This window comes from Pelodiscus sinensis, chromosome 16 (assembly GCF_049634645.1).
Source record: "Pelodiscus sinensis isolate JC-2024 chromosome 16, ASM4963464v1, whole genome shotgun sequence".
NCBI classification, from domain to species: Eukaryota; Metazoa; Chordata; order Testudines; family Trionychidae; genus Pelodiscus; species Pelodiscus sinensis.
Genome location: NC_134726.1, coordinates 22031273 through 22048223, shown reverse-complemented (window position 1 = coordinate 22048223; position 16951 = coordinate 22031273). Strand labels below are relative to the sequence as shown.

The 16951-nt window shown below is 43.3% G+C and overlaps 2 protein-coding genes across 4 annotated transcripts in view; one reads left to right on the top strand and one right to left on the bottom strand.

Moving 5' to 3' along the window:
• The window catches only part of REXO5 (RNA exonuclease 5), a 40588-nt gene that overhangs the window by 16998 nt on the left and 6639 nt on the right, over positions 1 to 16951 (bottom strand). For all 3 annotated transcript variants that reach the window (XM_075899424.1, XM_006123130.3, XM_075899425.1), the window contains 15 exons: positions 16540 to 16666; positions 15113 to 15200; positions 10289 to 10438; positions 9350 to 9438; positions 8424 to 8539; positions 7369 to 7507; positions 6540 to 6634; positions 5127 to 5229; positions 4366 to 4502; positions 3868 to 3976; positions 3411 to 3521; positions 3159 to 3296; positions 2766 to 2858; positions 1758 to 1977; positions 675 to 877 (listed from right to left, as the gene is read on the bottom strand). In XM_075899424.1, coding sequence (XP_075755539.1) covers positions 675 to 877; positions 1758 to 1977; positions 2766 to 2858; positions 3159 to 3296; positions 3411 to 3521; positions 3868 to 3976; positions 4366 to 4502; positions 5127 to 5229; positions 6540 to 6634; positions 7369 to 7507; positions 8424 to 8539; positions 9350 to 9438; positions 10289 to 10438; positions 15113 to 15200; positions 16540 to 16666 — 1918 coding nt within the window. The remainder of the gene's footprint in view (positions 1 to 674; positions 878 to 1757; positions 1978 to 2765; positions 2859 to 3158; positions 3297 to 3410; positions 3522 to 3867; positions 3977 to 4365; positions 4503 to 5126; positions 5230 to 6539; positions 6635 to 7368; positions 7508 to 8423; positions 8540 to 9349; positions 9439 to 10288; positions 10439 to 15112; positions 15201 to 16539; positions 16667 to 16951) is intronic.
• The window catches only part of ERI2 (ERI1 exoribonuclease family member 2), a 38097-nt gene continuing 22674 nt past the window's right edge, over positions 1529 to 16951 (top strand). Inside the window, exon 1 of the mRNA XM_075899428.1 lies at positions 1529 to 1548. The gene's annotated coding sequence lies outside the window, so the exon portion shown is untranslated. The remainder of the gene's footprint in view (positions 1549 to 16951) is intronic.

Below are 16951 nucleotides of genomic sequence, written 5' to 3'. Positions count from 1 at the left end.
AGTTGAACTCACTACACACTTCCTGCTGGATGTGAATGTACAACATGCAAACTGGCAATCTTTGGCTGGCAATCAAGGTCTGAATGGCCATTGAGAGATAGTTGACACATTATCTTGTTATTCCTAGATGGTCTCTCCAGGCTGGAGCTGAAGCATGGTGACTGGGGAGCTGCAGGGACTCCTGCAACTGTTGCAAACTGATGTGCAGTTTTATCTAGTAAAGGTGAAAACGACCGTGCAAACTCAGAGAAAACCGAATTTGTTCTTTCCTTCGGGGCACTTGATCACAAATCCCCAACAATTCTTTCATAGCAGCCATCCCATATTTTAACCCTGGGTCATCTTGCCTTTGAAAAATGTAGGGCTTTGATTCCTGAGTAGCACTACATTTTGCTGAAACCAGTTGCACTGAATTAGTCGGTTTAACAGATCATGCGGTGAAACATGTAACACAGTCTGTCTTCAAGCTGCTTTACAAATATTAATTGTTAACCATCCCTCTGCTGCAGAAAAAGCTAAACCCATTCTACAGACAGGAATCTGAAGTTTAAAACATTTGTCCAAAGCCACAGAAGATCAATGGCAGACTTGTGATTACAAAGCCCAGTTTCCTAGCTCCCAGAGCTGTATTTATTTTACACTACCTTGCCTTATGACAAAGCTCTTTAACTCACAGAGGTAGACAGTTGTTTCCTTTTCATGTGTAGGGTGTGATGTGCCAGCTGACTAGGCTTCCCAGCATTATGGTCCATATGACAAACCCATCTGTGGAGGTGGCTAGGACTCAGAGCTTTCCTACTGTGCAGTTGGCTGCCTTCAGCTCCTTGTCTGTTTATTTCTTGAAGAGCCTCTAGGGCACTTTCTGAAGTTTGAAACTCTTAGAAAAAAAAAAAAGTCGCCATGGTCAATATTCATAGTCCAGAAAGCAACTACTTCTCTGCTTTCTCAGCACCGAGAGGACAAAGTCAGCGGGGCCAACAGATTTACTGGGTCCTTGGGCAAGGCTGGGGACGGGGAAGGTTTTGTGCCCCCAGAAGGGGTGGGCATTGGTTGGGAGGGGCAGAGCTGAGGCTAAGCTCCTACAGCCAGCCCTCAGTGCTACCCGGAGTATACTGCCACTGCTGTGGCAGCTGGGAGCCCCAGACTCTTTTGAATCACTGAGCCTCAGAGCAATTGTCCCCCTCTTCCTTGCCCACTGGTAGGCCTGGGCAAAGCTAGGGCATATGGGAAACTAGACCTAGTGTCACTGCTGTAGCATGGTCTACAAGGGAATCATGGTCTCCTGCTTCAGTGTAAGCAGTGGACTCTGTAGAGCTACAGGTTCCAAGTCCAGTGGAGCTTATTTAACATTTCTTCCATCCCCAGGTAGCTAAGTGAACTCTGTACAGCTTCCTGGCTGCATATCTTCTTAGAGGAGACTCCAATCAGAGCTACTGACAAACAAGCCCCGGCCTCCATTTACCCCAGAGGGATTTCTGTGCTGGAATCTACATACAGTTTGGAAGCACTGCAGGATAATTCTACATGCAGGAGCTGCTGCTGTTTAAAGTAACGTGAATTTTTTAAGATTTCATATCATTAGCTGAAAGTTTAAAGCAAAATGATTGATTGACTAGGCAGATGTCTAGAAACGATCCATAGTGTAACCCTACTCAGAGCGACAGTGAGTACAGTCTCCACTAACTTCAATGGGAGGCCTGTGTCAAGAGTGTCTGCAAAGTTAGACCTATTCAGTGTTGTTTGCTACATTTACTTACTCAGGAAACAGTAATTTCTGTGCTTCCCACTTTTGAGATCCCTAGGCCAGAACAGAGCCTGCAGGTCTTTCAGATGACTGAATTTCTCTTGCAAGTCTGTCTCGGTTAGAATTTTCTTCATCCCCGCCACATAAATCACACCTTTGTTTTCAATATCCGTTTCTAGCTCTTTTATCAGCATGTCACAGTCTAGCATCATCACAGTGCCGGGTCTCTGAACCTGGGCATTTCAAACAAATACATGGAACGTGCCCGTCAGAGCGGTTTTAGGGACTAGAGTCTCTCAGGAATTCTAAACTCCATTTACAAATAGCATTTCTGAAAGTTTGTCAAAAAACAAGGTTGTCAAAAGAAAAGGTTGTCAAAAAATGAGGAGTAACATTAGTTCGGACTAAGGGCTTTAGTCCGAACTAACGCGTCCCGGCGCGTACTTCCTGGTTCGAATCAGCTGTGATTCGAACTAGCGCGCCGGCGAGATCATGTTAATGGAGCACGGGATATTTAAATCCCCACTTCATTAACTACTTCGATTGTCTCCATTTGCATCCCTAGTTCGAACTAGGGATGCAGTGTAGACGTACCCTGCCTCTGTCTAGTTTCTCAGCTTCTATTGGTCAGAAACTGGCCAATGGGAGCTGAGGGGTTTTGCTAGGGGGCAGGGACAGCGTGTGAAACCTCCTAGTCCTTCCCTAGCATCCAGAGCAATTAGCAACGAGCTGTTTAAAGCAACATGAGCTGCTGTGTAGTAAGGGTACTGGTGAGATGGCCCCAGGCCAGATCCAGTGGCTTGGGCCTCTTGCCCAGCCCTGATCTAGGAGAAGTCCCAATCTTTCTGTAACCAAGTATCTCCAGCTGTAAAATGGGTTCGATTTACTTTTGTAAACTTTACATGTGTTGAGATCTAACTCATTAATACCAATGAAACAGGTTACTAAAGTACTTCATGTTCATATTTTAATGTAGTCCTGTGTTGAATATAAATCAGGCTTTTAGCACATGCTTACATACCTTAATGCAGGACCCTGCAACATTAGCTCCATTCAGACTTTCCATAGCAAGTTGAGCAGCTTCTAATACATCATATTGGATACAGATGTGAGGCTTTTAAAAAAAAAAAAAAATGATTACACAGTTTTCTATTGCAATTACAGTATCCTCTGTTTTCACAAATATGTAATAGGCTATTGGAAAATATCTGAAGAAGCCTTTTATATTCTATATGTAATACTTTAAAGATGTAGCATTAAATAGGATGTTTCATTACTTTAACTTACTGGTAAAACAATAAGCTGTGAATTCATTAAGGACCTTAATGCTCTTTTCTCCATTAAGGTGAGAAAATCTTCATGGCCTCCGTATGAGGCTTCCTATCCAGTTAATTAGGATGCTCTTTCTAATCACCTGGTGTGTTTCAGTGAGCACAGTAAGTGATCGGATAGGACCACACTTCTTAAATTCTCTCCTTATAGACTTCAGGCAAAAGTCTTTACGAAATGGACCCACAAAGACAGTCAGCATGTCAGCTAGCTGGATTCTCATCTAAAGGAAAACAAAAGATAGTGCAGGGATTTTACCAAACAAAGAATCTGAAAAAGTGCAGGATCCTTCTCCAAGCTCAGCTTTAAAGAACATTCTAAAGTATAATTCTGTTACCTTTTCACAAACTTCAGCAAGAAGATCTGGTGCAACATGCTCTGAACGCAAAGTGAACTGAATGACACTGAATGAGGACTGAGGAACTTCTTGTAGAGCTCTTGTGAGTATCTAGAGGGGAAAAATTCACACACAGTTACGATGGTCAAGGCGTACAGTCAAGCAGTTTAAAGCAGGAGACTCCAAAGGAGAACTTTTAGCTTCTGCTTTCTAGGTTTGCCTCTTGATCTGTGGGGGATGTTGGGCAAGTCACTCTACTCGTCCCTAAAACAGACCTATTTCAGGATAATACAGGATCAAAATGTATTTCCAAAGATGGCAAAACCAATTTATCCAAGGAAGTATGAAGACTATTGCTGATTACTCAATGTTGTAAACACAAAAAGCACTTGAGACTATATAGAACTTCTATTTCTTAGAATAGTTTGTTCTAAATATGTTATCTAAATTCACTCACCTGTTTATTTGAAGTGCTCAGACTATTTTGACACGAGCAAGAAGGTGCTAGTTCCTTTCTGCTCAAAAGGAGAGTTTTTTGGCCAGTAGCATTCAAATAATCTAAAAAACTAACAGTCATAGTAAATATCACTCAATCTTTAAACTTAACTCTTAGTTTACACTGAATTAGAAACCTTAGAATATTTGTTGAAGAAAAAATGCTATAGTTCTACTTGGAAGAGAATTTTAAAAACTAACTTAAACTTCCCACTGCCTGCATATAATCATCTTGCATCCTGAATATATATTTAAAAATGAGAATAACATAAAATTAATTGTTGTAAAATAATATAAGCCTTTTAATTTTTAAAAATTATTTAGATAATGACAATAGCAAGTAATATATTTTGAGAGGAAGAGTAATATCATTTAGATGGAAAACAATGCATTTCTATATAGTTTCACAAAGAACTAACATCAACGAAGGGGCAGTGTATGCATTGGGAAGTCCTACTACCATGGTTTAGGTATTCCTGAAGGTTCAGTTGCATGCTTCTGGACTCCACTCTGTTGCAATTGTAATGTAGATTTCTGCTGGGATGACTCCATCAGATTTCGGGCTGACAGCACCATCTCCAAATTTAGTTCTACTACCTAAAAAGACAAAAATCACACTAATTCCTTTTCATGGTAGCTCTCAGCACATTGCATTCATGGGCATTAAACCTGCAACATATGTCCATAAAGTCATCTCGTTTTTAGAATTTGAAGCCAAGAATTTGGAAAACAGAGTTGTGCAGAAAAGCCAATCCACAGCAACTGTGAAATGCACAAGTGCCTTAAATTAGCAAAAGGCTTGGGAATCAAGATGAGTAATACTGAAAACAGGGAAAGGAACAATAACATGAGCATAATGGAGAGGGCAGAGGGATAAAAACAGGATATATTTTGGAGCATTCCTGAAGCTCTGCCAATTTCTACCATGACTGGTGGAGTGTCCAAGGATTTGGACACTTTATGAGTGGGGAAAGCCGCTTCCAAAGATGAGTCCTAATTCAACAAAGTATTTTAACATGTGCCTGAGTTTAAAACATCAGTAGTCCTGCTAAAGTCAAGAGGGTTCTTGCATGCTTAATATATAATTATTGTTCTGGATTAGAATTCAGGTGCACAATTATGCTAATAGGAGGGCTACAAACTACATATGTTGAGATATTTTAAGGTGTTTTTTAAGAAGAACCAACGCAAAATACATTCGTAGTCTACAAAGTCACACACCTTTCTGGGTCCCTGGTCAATAAAGTATTGAAGCAATGCAAGAGCAGCCTCAGCGTCTTCTGAGGGATCATGACCAACTTTATTTTCACACTGAATTTCCTTCCTAAAATGTCAAGAGTAAAATGTGCAAGATTACCAGTTTTCTCATCCTGAATGCTATAATACCTAGTCTTTAGGAAGCCCAATAACTTGTTCTTTTCGGGTGGTATATTTATCCCTGTGCTCAAAATCTGCTGCTGTTCAATCTATGGTCTTCTAAAATGTTCCAAAAGTCATTGAAATATGTAAAGTATGTCTGCAACATTCAATCTTGCTTACAACGTCTAAAGATTTCATAGATACCATGGACTATACTGCATATTGACACACCTTCACTATCTTCATCTTCAACTAGTTACACTCTGATAGTTTCCCTACCTCAAAATTTGCATGTAGCACAGCAATCTCTCCTCACATCTCACCAAACGGTTACTACTAAAGAATACATTGTGTTTACAAAATATGCTATAGAATGTTTGCTGGCATCTTATTGAATGTCAATAACAACTCAAGCTAAACTTGTCAAAGCTTCATTTCTGAAACATTATCTTTGCTTTTAATCTTCACTTTCTTGCTACTTTGCAATGAGTCTCCTAGGCATTTGTGTAAATTACACCCTCCAAAGTGTTGACAAAGAGTACCCTTGCCTCTTTGGGAAATTCTGACTCTTACATCTATTAACAGAATTAAAGGAACTGTAGGTGACTAGGGATTAGGAGATCTAGGCTCTATTCTAGTTGTACTACCTAGACACTGTAGGATTTAGGCAAGTCACTTAACCTCTCTGCCTCAATTTCCTCCCTGTAACATGCAGATAGTAACCCTTTCTTTGTCATGCCCCTTCAACTGTTTAATCTCCAGGGCAGGACTCTTTGTGCATGTCTACACTACACTCATCGGCAGCAGCACGTAGGGTATGTGGAGCCTTTCCTCACTGCCTCCTCCTGCTAGACTTTCCCTGCTGCCTTCCCTCTGCCAGAGCCTTTCATCACACCAAACAGAAGCTCCAACAACAGAGAGGCTCTAGGACACAACACTGCTAAAACAGCAACAGGCTCTGCTTGGGTGTATAAAGATGCTATATTCTACTTGCCTAAGCAGTGCCTCACCATCTACACTCTCGATACCTTGAGTACAGACATTATAAACACCCCAACACACTGCTGTAAGAAGGGTGAAGTGTAGACATGCCTTTACTGTGAATATATATATCACCTAATAATATAATTTGCATTACATGTGTTATTTCATGTACATTATATAATCTGATTTTCTAAAATTATTAATTTTGAGATAAGCACACATGCACTTGGTGTAATAATTATGAGTGGTAAAATAGTACATAGTATTACTAGTTCTAACACCACCACTTACCCTAAAACAGCTTTTGCTAAGAATTTTAACTTGAACCGTCGACCTCCATGTCTGGCAAAAAGCAATGAGGTGTCAATAACACTGGGATGTATCATCTGGAGAAGAGAGACCATCAACAATAATATGTGTAAAGAACATCTGTATTATGGAATTGTGGCAGTAACTCCCCAGTTAACACTTTCCACAAACCTATTCTTAATCCTGTGATAGCCTCTTATAGTCCCTGGAGAATAAGGAAGACCTGGCAGAATTCCATATGTGGGGAAATATCAGGAAAAGGGATTGCAAATGAAAAATCCTCCTCTGGGTTGGGTTCCCCAATGGTTTCCCATGCACCCACTGACTACTGGCCCTGATTCCAGACACACAAAGACATCAACTTTTTGCATGTTTATTATATACATACAGGCCACAGGTGCCCAACAAGATGGGCATAGATTATGCTCTTCGGTTGTAGGATGATATATTGTGAGGGTTTAAATATTCAACACGAAAGATTTGTCTTTACTACAACACAATTAGGTGTGCCCACCCAGCAACTTATGAAAGGAAAGGAGGATATAGAGTTAAGGCTACTTGTAGACTTTATAGAGAGACTCTTACTTTCAGCCTTTTGAAATACAGCTTTCTTACTTCTTGACTTTTGTGTTTGCTTAGAAGTCCTTCTGTTTAAACTTATGTATTTTTACACCCTTATGCCATCTTAACAAATGCCTGGTAAAAAGTGACCACAGCTCTAAAACAGAATTATTTTGGTTCCAAGTATGAAAAGCATTAGGCAAAACAGGTCCAACAGGGCTGAAGGAAATTCTCATAAGAGCATGCTCACTTGTAAAGCGTGGAGGTCAGCATTTAAAGAGTGACCTACTAATACCGCATCCCGGGGGAGCAATTTCTTTAGTTTGTCCTGAATCTCCGGGAGTTTTGTTTTCACTGGAAGGAGAATCTTCTGTGTGATTCCCGAGTATCTTAAACAAAAATGGCAAATGATAAAACATATTTGCAACTTCATTTACTAGAGATCATTTCAAGCAAGACACACAAAATACAGGCAGTCCCCGGGTTACATGGATCCGACTTACATCGGATCCCTACTTACAAACGGGGTGAGACAACCCCGCACTAGCTGCTTCCCCCCAGCAGACCAGGGAGACGCGGAGTGGCTTTTCTCAGCAGACACCTCAGCTTGAGAATAAGGACTGAGGGAAGTGAGGTGTGGGAGAATAAAACTGAGCTCTGGAGAAATGTTTGACTAGAGTTTCCCCTACAATATGTACCAGTTCCGACTTACATACAAATTCAACTTAAGAACAAACCTACAGTCCCTATCTTGTACGTATCCTGGGGACTGCCTGTATATAGATTACAAATGTGACCATGTCAGAGTTATAACTCTGGACTAGAGAGGACATAGTACAGGTGATCTGTTAAACTAGTAAGGAAATGCAAGGGGATATTTTGGGCCTGTTGGAAGAAGGAAGGCCGCTGAAAGTAACAGAAGAGATTTTCAAGCTGTTCAAAGGTGTGACATTGAGCCCAATCTTAAAATTTTGGAAACGAAGCATAGTTTGAAAAATTTTGCTTGGTTTCATTATGAAAGTTCCACACAGCTCTGCTCCTGGTACCCCTGAATGTTAGATAATATACAGTACTCATTTTACTGATGAGGAAATGGAGCCACCCAGTCAACTGCTATCTCATGCTCTTACCACCCCATGTGTTCTATAGCGAGTAGTAAAAAAGTAACCTGTGCTGGATCATTAACCTGTAATGCAGGCTTTTCTTGGAACATCTTGGATGCCAAGTGTGTCAGACACTAATGAAAGGCCTCAGTAGCTCCCAGTTTTACAGGAGAGGCACGCAGGAAGTTTACATGCCAAATACCTGGTCAGGTAGTTCAGTATCTCAGTTTCAGGTTTTATAAGCTCATCCATGATGCACCGACCCTCTGCATCCACCAGTGAGACTCGAGTGACTTCATTCCCCTTCTCAGTGAGGCACTAGAAGAAAGAAAAGAGAGTCTGATGAAAAATCAACCCTAATTTTATTGCCAATAGTTAGTCTCAAGAATACCAGTTAATTCAATTCTGTTTTGATTGCAGTAATTGCTATCACCACTAAAAAGCTATTGACCTAGAAGATTTACTATCTAGGACTAGTTTTTACTAGTGCAGACAGTTCTGATTAATCTTTGACACCCGTTACAAATCTATCAGGTGCATGTTAAAGTGTAACACAGTTAATCTTTAGGACGAAGATTGGATTACACAGAGTAACTTGGTACTTTACACCCCAAGTGCCTCCGTTGATTGCATTTTGCAACTGCTCTGCCAAGATGTGGTAAAGCAAGAAATGGGCCGACCCATTTAAAAAGAGTGCAAGTGACACCAAAATAAGGAACAATCCTTAGCTCAACACAGAGCCTTGAACCACTGTGGTGGTGTTGGAGAGATGTATAGCAAGAATGAATCCTCCTCCTTCCCCATTGCTAGTGTGTAAAGTCTGTAGCAGCCTCCCTGATCTTCATGTCCATTCTGTAGGGCGAGGGACAGTCTGCAAAGCAAGTGATCTGCCTATCCTGCCTCCTGCATGATATGTAGGGAACTACTATGGTGTGCTAATCAATGCATACGTCCTGGCTCTGCTCGCTGTTGCACTAGCGCTGGGGAGGCTCTACTGGTGCAGTTGAGCAGCTGGTATTTCTATTGCAGTGTGTTTATTGGCAGAGGGGGTGGCTTTATTTCTGGAGCCAGCTGAGGTTGTGCAACTCATTTCCTAGTCCTCCTGAAAACTACAAATATTTTTAATACCATTTCACAATCCAACCCAAAGAGGGGGCTGCTGTCTGTCCTTGGGCTCTCGCATTGTGTGTAGACATAATTCTTGCACACAGGGGATCCTAGAAAGAAAAATAAAGAGTTCTGAGAACAAGACAAGGCAATCTCGCTCCTTAACTCCTTGGCTGTGTCTAGACTGGCCAATTTTTCCGGAAAATCAGCCACTTTTCTGGAAAAACTTGCCAGCTGTCTACACTGGCCGCTTGAATTTCCGCAAAAGCGCTGACTTCCTACTGTAAGAAATCAGTGCTTCTTGCGGAAATACTATTCTGCACCCATTCAGGCAAAAGTCCCTTTTGCACAAAGCTTTTGCGCAAAAGGGCCAGTGTAGACAGCTCAGATTTGTTTTCCGCAAAAAAGCCCCGATCACGAAAATGGCGATTGGGGCTTTTTTGTGGAAAAGCGTGTATAGACTGGCGGAAAAGCATCAGTGTCAATCTAGATGCTCTGTTCCGAAAATGCTTTTAACGGAAAACTTTTCCGCTAAAAGCATTTCAGTAAATCACGCCAATCTGGACGCAGCCTTTGGGTATAGATGAGAAGAATGAAAGCCTGAGAAGGCTTTGGTAAAGTGCCTGCACAACTTGTTCAGCCAAAACTCCCTGGCTACCTCTACACTGCCAGCTTTGCTGCAGTGCTATGCAAATGAAGTGCAGATTAGCATAGTCACACAATTTGCATAATTTATTCAAGATGTTTTTGTGCAAAAAAACCCATCCATACTGCTTGTTTTTGCGCAAAAACCAGCTTGACTAAATTATGCAAATGAAGCATGGAAATATGCTAATCTGTGCTTTATTTGCATAGGTACTGCCAGTAGACAAAGCCCCTGTGAAAACCAATGGGATGCATGGATTTATTCAAACATATTAGATAGACATTTTAGTACCAATAAAACATTGAAGGCCTGACCTTCTAAAGGATAATCATATTTTCTCATCTCTTCCAATGTTAGAATATAGCTGGTCAGACCATGTTTTTCCTCGCCATATTTCTGAATGATGGGGTCTTTTGGCAGGTCTGAGTCCTTACAAATATGTCCACTGCAGGCAGAAGCTGATCCTGTAATAAGCAATTGCATTTTTAAAAGCTGTCGACAAGCTCATACACAATTTCCTAACAGCCGGCAAACTACTGTCGTGAACGTGCTCACTATGACATTTCATTTTGAGGAACAGCAGTGTTCACTAGCGGACCGAGCACGGGTTTGGGATTCAGACAACCTAGTTTCTATTCATGGCTCTGTTACTGACCTGCTAGGCAAGTTGCTTAATCCTCTTTGCCTCAGTTTACCCATTTGTAAAATAGGGATAATGAATTGACCCTCTTTTGATACATGTTCAGGGTTATTATTTAGAATGTCAACTTATTTGTGAGAAATTACTATTGCTATTAATTGCTCAGAGCAAGCAGAGAGATCTTTCTGTTAAGTCAGTGATGCTCTAACTTTTTCAGTTGTCCCTTGTTCATCATTACTGCACAGCCAATGCTTCCTCAGCAATGGTGCTTGTGCAGAAGAAGGTGAAGCTGGGGCTAGAGCCGGAAAGGGAAGTTGGGGTAGGGCCAGAGACGGAGTGAAGGCAGAACAAGGCCTGGAGACAGAGCAGGCCTCAGGGAAGAACAGGTCTGTGAGAGGACTGAGGCTGGAAGCGCAGTGCTCCCTTTCCAACCCCTGTGGGACTGGCTCTCCCCATGACCCCTCCCTAAAGTTCCCCAAAACTGTGTAGTGCACCCACTTGGGGGGAGGGTGCAGAGGACCACACACTAGGGCTACATCTAGACTGCAGGCTTCTTTCAGAAGAAGCTTTTCTGGAAGAAATCTTCCGGAAAAACTTCTTCCAAAAGAGAGTGTCTACAGAGCAAAAGCGCATTGAAAAAGCAATCTGCTTTTCGAAAGATAGCATCCACACTGAATGGATGCTATCTCGCATTTCAGATGTGATTACAGGCAGTCCCCGGGTTACGTACAAGATAGGGACTATAGGTTTGTTCTTAAGTTGAATTTGTATGTAAGTCGGAACTGGCTCCAGATTCAGCCACTGCTGCTGAAACTGACCAGGGGCTGACTACAGGAAGCTGGAGGCAGAATTGCTCTGCCCCCAGCTTCCTGGAATCAGCCACTGATCAGTTTCAACAGCGGCTGAATCTCGAGCCTGGGACAGAACAGCTGGGCTACCAGGTAGGTCCCTGCAGGACCAACCCGGCAGCACCCCAGCTGCTCTACCCCAGGGTCCACAACAAAAGCCTGGTCTGCTGGGGGGGGGTGAGGGCGCACTAGCTGCGCCCCCCCCCCCCCAGCAGACCAGGGACACGGGGAGCAAAGCCGCAGTGGCGGCGGGGTGCTGCGCCTCTGAGGCTTTGCTCCCGGTGTCCCTGGTCTGCTGGAGACGGTCCCCAACAGACCAGGGACACCCGGAGCAAAGCCAGGGAGGCGGAGGGGTCCCGCGCCTCTGAGGCTTTGCTGTGGCAAAGCCGGGGAGACGCGGGACCCCGCCGCCGCTGCGGCTTTGCTCCCAGTGCCTCTGGTCTGCTGGGGACCGTCTCCAGCAGACCAGGGACACCGGGAGCAAAGCCGCAGCAGCAGCCGAGTCCCGCGCCTCCCCAGCTTTGCTCCAGGTGTCCCTGGTCTGCTGGAGACGGTCCCCAGCAGACCACGGGCACCCGGAGCAGCTTTTCTCGCCCCGGAGGTCGAGGTGGCGGGACCGCTGCGCTCTGGGCGGTCCCGCTGCCTGCGAGCTCCGGGGCGACAGAGTCCCGTTCGTAAGTGCGGATCCCACATAAGTCGGATCCGCGTAAGTTGGGGACTGCCTGTACTATGGACGGAGTGGCCACCAGGGCACCTGTGCTTTTTCCTCTTTTCCCCTTCTTTCGAAAGAACTCCCTCTCCCCCATCCACACACGCTTTATTCCGAAAGAGCTCTTTTGGAAAAAGGCTTCTTCCTCGTAGAAAGAGGTTTACCGATGTTGGAAAAACCCCTCTGTTCTTTCGATGTTTTTTGAAAGAATGCGACTGCAGTGTGGACATAAGTGACGTTTTTTCAGAAAAATTGACATTTTTCCGAAAAAAACTCTGTAGTGTAGACATAGTCTAGGTCAGCGGTTCCCAACCGCCGGTCTGTGGACCAGTACTGGGCCGTGAACCACTGGCTGCTGGGCCACAGTGGCTCTGGGGGCAGGGGTTGGGCTACACCACCCAGCACCTCTCCTTGCTGCCGCAGCTGTTGGGAAAGGTATGTCCTGCCCCACCTCTCAGCTAACCAATACTGAGCAGGTGCGGGGTCTGCTCCTGGACACGGAAGAGTGGTTCGCTGCGCAGCAGGAGCACCACATGGAGCCCAGCACAGCAACCTTAGAGCAGCCATGACCTGGGCAGCAGGGCTCAGTTGGCGGTTGGGAGGCAGCGCAGGATGGAGCAGGCACTGCGGGGCTTTGGGGACAGGCCTAGTGCTGGGCGGCTGTAAGCAGTGGGGGGGCTGACACTGGGGGCTCTGGGGACGGGGCTAATATTGGGGATTAGGGGCTGGCACTGGAAGTGGCTCTGGGGGGTTGGGTACAGTGGGGGTCTGGAAACAGGAGGCTGGGTGGTGGGGTGCTATAAGTGGTAGGGGATTGGCACTGGGGGGCTCTGAGGGCAGAAGGCTGGCACAGAGGAATCTGGTGTCAATGGCTGGCACTGGGTGGGTGGGGTAGTGGAGGGGTGGGGGGATCCAGGGGTTAGGGCTGGCACTGAGGGAAACCAGGGCCCGGGGTTTACTCCAGGCCCAGCCCCCAGAGTTGCCACAAACAGCCAGCTTCAGCTACAGCAGCCACCCGCCACGTGGCAACTGCTGGCGCTGATGCCAGCTGTTCGCGGCAGCTCTGGGGGCCAGGGCTTTTGGCAGACCGCTAATATCTCATTTGCATATTTGTTATTTGCATATAAAATATGCAAATAAAATGTTGCTGGTCTGCCAAAAGTTTGTGAATGGGTTTGCTGGTCCACAGTATAAAAAAGGTAGGGAACCACTGCACCAGGTGATATTAAGGATATGTATTTTCCTAGTGTAACAAAGGTGTTTGTCACAGTGTTCACTGAGCAATCTGAGTTCTTTTTTACCCATCATCATCATATTATCCAAGTTCACAAGCAGAATGGATTTTATCCATACAATCCCCCAGGGAACTAAGGAGAGTGTAGCTTCCTTTTAAACTAAGGGTAATGGAAGCAGAAGGTGTGTTCAATGACTTGCCGAAGGTAACAGAGGAAGCCTGTAAATTTGGGACTGAACCTAGGTCTCATGACATCCAGTCCAGTCCCTGTATTACCACATTAAACTATCCTTTCTGCCGTTAGGTTTGCAGTCACATAAGGAAGCATAACTTCAGGAAAAATTTATCTGAAACCGCAATCTGCGATTGTAGCTTATTGTCCAGATTTTAGAAAACTTTTAGCTTTTAATGTGTTACAAAGTAAAACTTGCTAGTTAATACATTAAGAATCCCACTCAGTACCCTTTGCACTGAGAATTTCCACTTACTTCAGTGGAGTTTTGAGTGCGCAAAGAGTGTAGAACTGATCCCTCAAATTATAATTAAGATCACAAGGAATGAAAACTATGAGAAACCAGCTGTCAACATACCTGGGCTACGTCTACACTGGCATGATTTTCCGGAAATGCTTTTAACAGAAAAGTTTTCCGTTAAAAGCATTTTCGGAAAAGTGCGTCTAGATTGGCAGGATGCTTTTCTGGAAAAGCACTTTTTGCAGAAAAGTGTCCGTGGCCAATCTAGACGCGCTTTTCCGCAAAAAAGCCCTGATCATCATTTTTGCGATCGGGGCTTTTTTGCGGAAAACAGAACTATGCTGTCTACACTGGCCCTTTCGGGCAAAAGTCTTTCGGAAAAAGACTTTTGCCCGAACGGGAGCAACATAGTTTTTCTGGAAAAGCACTGATGATTTTACATTAGATCGTCAGTGCTTTTCCAGAAATTCAAGCGGCCAGTGTAGACAGCTGGCAAGTTTTTCCAGAAAATCAGATGATTTTCCGGAAAAACTTGCCAGTGTAGACACAGCTCTGTAGTTTACCTTAATTCAATGTTCACCATGACAAAGAATTATTACTGAGGCCAGGCCTACACTAAGGAATAAAATTGAATTAAGATACGTAACTCCAACTATGTTAATTCTGTAGCTGGAGTCAACATACCTTGGTTTGAACTTTGGAGCTGTCCAAAGCAGGGGGTTGAAGGGATAAATGCTCCCATCAACTTCCCTTACTCCTTGAAAGGAGCAGGAGTACCAGAGTCAATGGGGGTGCTATCAGCATTTGATTTAATGGGTCCTTACTAGACCTGCTAAATCGAACACCAGAAGATCAACCTCCAGAGTGTCAATCCACAGGTAAGTATAAGCGTGACCTGAGACTAATGGAGAAGCCAAGAAATGAATACCTAATGAACCTGAATCTATTTGAGATCTGTATCTCTTATTAAATACATTTTAGAATGATAGTGTAAATGTTTACAATGGCTTCACAAGAGATTTTTGTTTTGTTTTTTATTATCCCTTTTACAAACCAGACAAATAGAAATTAGCCAAAGGCATATATTTCAGAGTTAAACTGGAGATTAGTTGTATCCTGTAATTCTGCATAGAGCATATTTAGATAAAACTGATTGTGTGTGATACAATTAGATTAAAAACACCCTCTGAAAAGGATAATCAATAGCTGAAATGGACAGTGCAAAGCGAAGTACCTTGAATGTTATTCTGATGTTTCATGCTTATTCCTTCTCCACACAAAGTAGCTATAAAATTAGCTGAAGTAGGTGGTAAACTGAATCTCTGTTAAAGAACAGAAAAGAAAACATGCTAAAAGACTTTGCTGCACAAGAGTAAAATATTACAAAATTAACAGATAAGGATCAGTACTCATACTGCTACAGAAATTCTCACACTATTTTCTCACCCGCCAAATTTGCCATTAGTGTAATTCCACTGCAATCAAAGGAGGCTAAGTAGCTAAGACAAACTTGATTTAGAGAGAGAGGCATCGTCAGTGGTTCAGTGCAATTTTCTGTGTTAACATGAATTTGATTTGCAACTAGCTTCTTGAGCTACTGCTCATGACATGCTATTCCCTTATTTTATTTAATGCACCAGCAGCTCTGCATTAATCCACAGTCTGCATTCCATATTCTAACACTGTTAATTGTTACAGCTATAAGAGTTAAGGAACAAAAGCAGTGAAAACTGAAATGACCTTTATTTTAAAAATTTAATCATAATTAGCTTTGCAGCTGCCTGATCACCCTCTATACCCCCATCACAAGATTCCACCCTTATTCCAGCTGGACCTCCCCTTTCACTCTATTGCCAAGAAATCCTGCTGTCTCATTAGCCACTTATTTCTGGGCTTCTCCCATCATTTATAAGAAACACCACATTTTCAAGGAAACATCACAATGATTTAGCTCAATAATACAGGATTTTATTGTAGCTACTTAATTATCGTATTACAGCCTTGACTTTCCTGAGCTCACTGCAGCATCTTGTTGGCAGAAGCAGAACTGATAGTTCCTTGTTCTTGAAAAGTTAGGAAACTGCTCTAAATTAAAAACATATGTTTGCTGCAGCTAAGGGAGACCTTCCTAAGATTTAACTGAATCAAAGCACGCTGTTAAAATAAATAAGACATATAGGGGAGAAAATGTAGGTAGACAAATTAAAAGAACTTTACTACATCCTGTTTCTGCAACAATCTCTTCAAGGACCAGAAGGAATTGTTACTATAAAAACCCAGCATGGTCTGCAAACACGGAGTTAGACCCACAGCTGGTGAGCCTCTGCCAATTTATATTGCTTAGAGTAAGTTCAGAAGTCTACTGAGATATATTTATAATATCATCACCCTCCTGAAGAGAATATTATACATGTAGTGTGGAAATGATGATGAATTTTATTTCAAATTTTATGACTTCAAAAAATTGCAAATCTTTAATCACTCTGCTTCTAATCTCGTAGATTGGCCCTTTGTTCCAGGCTGACAGCAGCTAGGAAGGGAGACCCCTTGGGATTCAGAAATGTCCACTTCCCACTGGGTGGAGAATAATTTCACTGTAGCAGTTAAACCATGGGGCGCTGTTGGCTGTTTAATTGGCTGAAGTACAGTTTGGGGACTTACATGTTGAAATGCCTTTCTGAGATGTTTGAACTGCAAATAGAACCTGTAGAAATAGAGCTGGCTCACTTCCTGCAGAACAATAACCACAATCCTCGCCAGGTGTCTTTGGTGGTAAATACGGCACCAGCTGCATTAGAAATCAAAATAATACAGTTACAAATACAGGCAGTCCCGGGTTACATGGATCCGACTTACATTGGATCCCTACTTACAAACGGGGTGAGGCAACCCCGCACTAACTGCTTCCCCCCAGCAGACCAGGGAGACGGGGAGCGGCTTTTCTCAGCAGACACCTCAGCTTGAGAATAAAGGACTGAGGGAAGTGAGGTGTGGGAGAATAAAACTGAGCTCTGGAGAAATGTTTGGTAGAGTTTCCCCTACAATACGTACCAGTTCCGACTTACATATACAA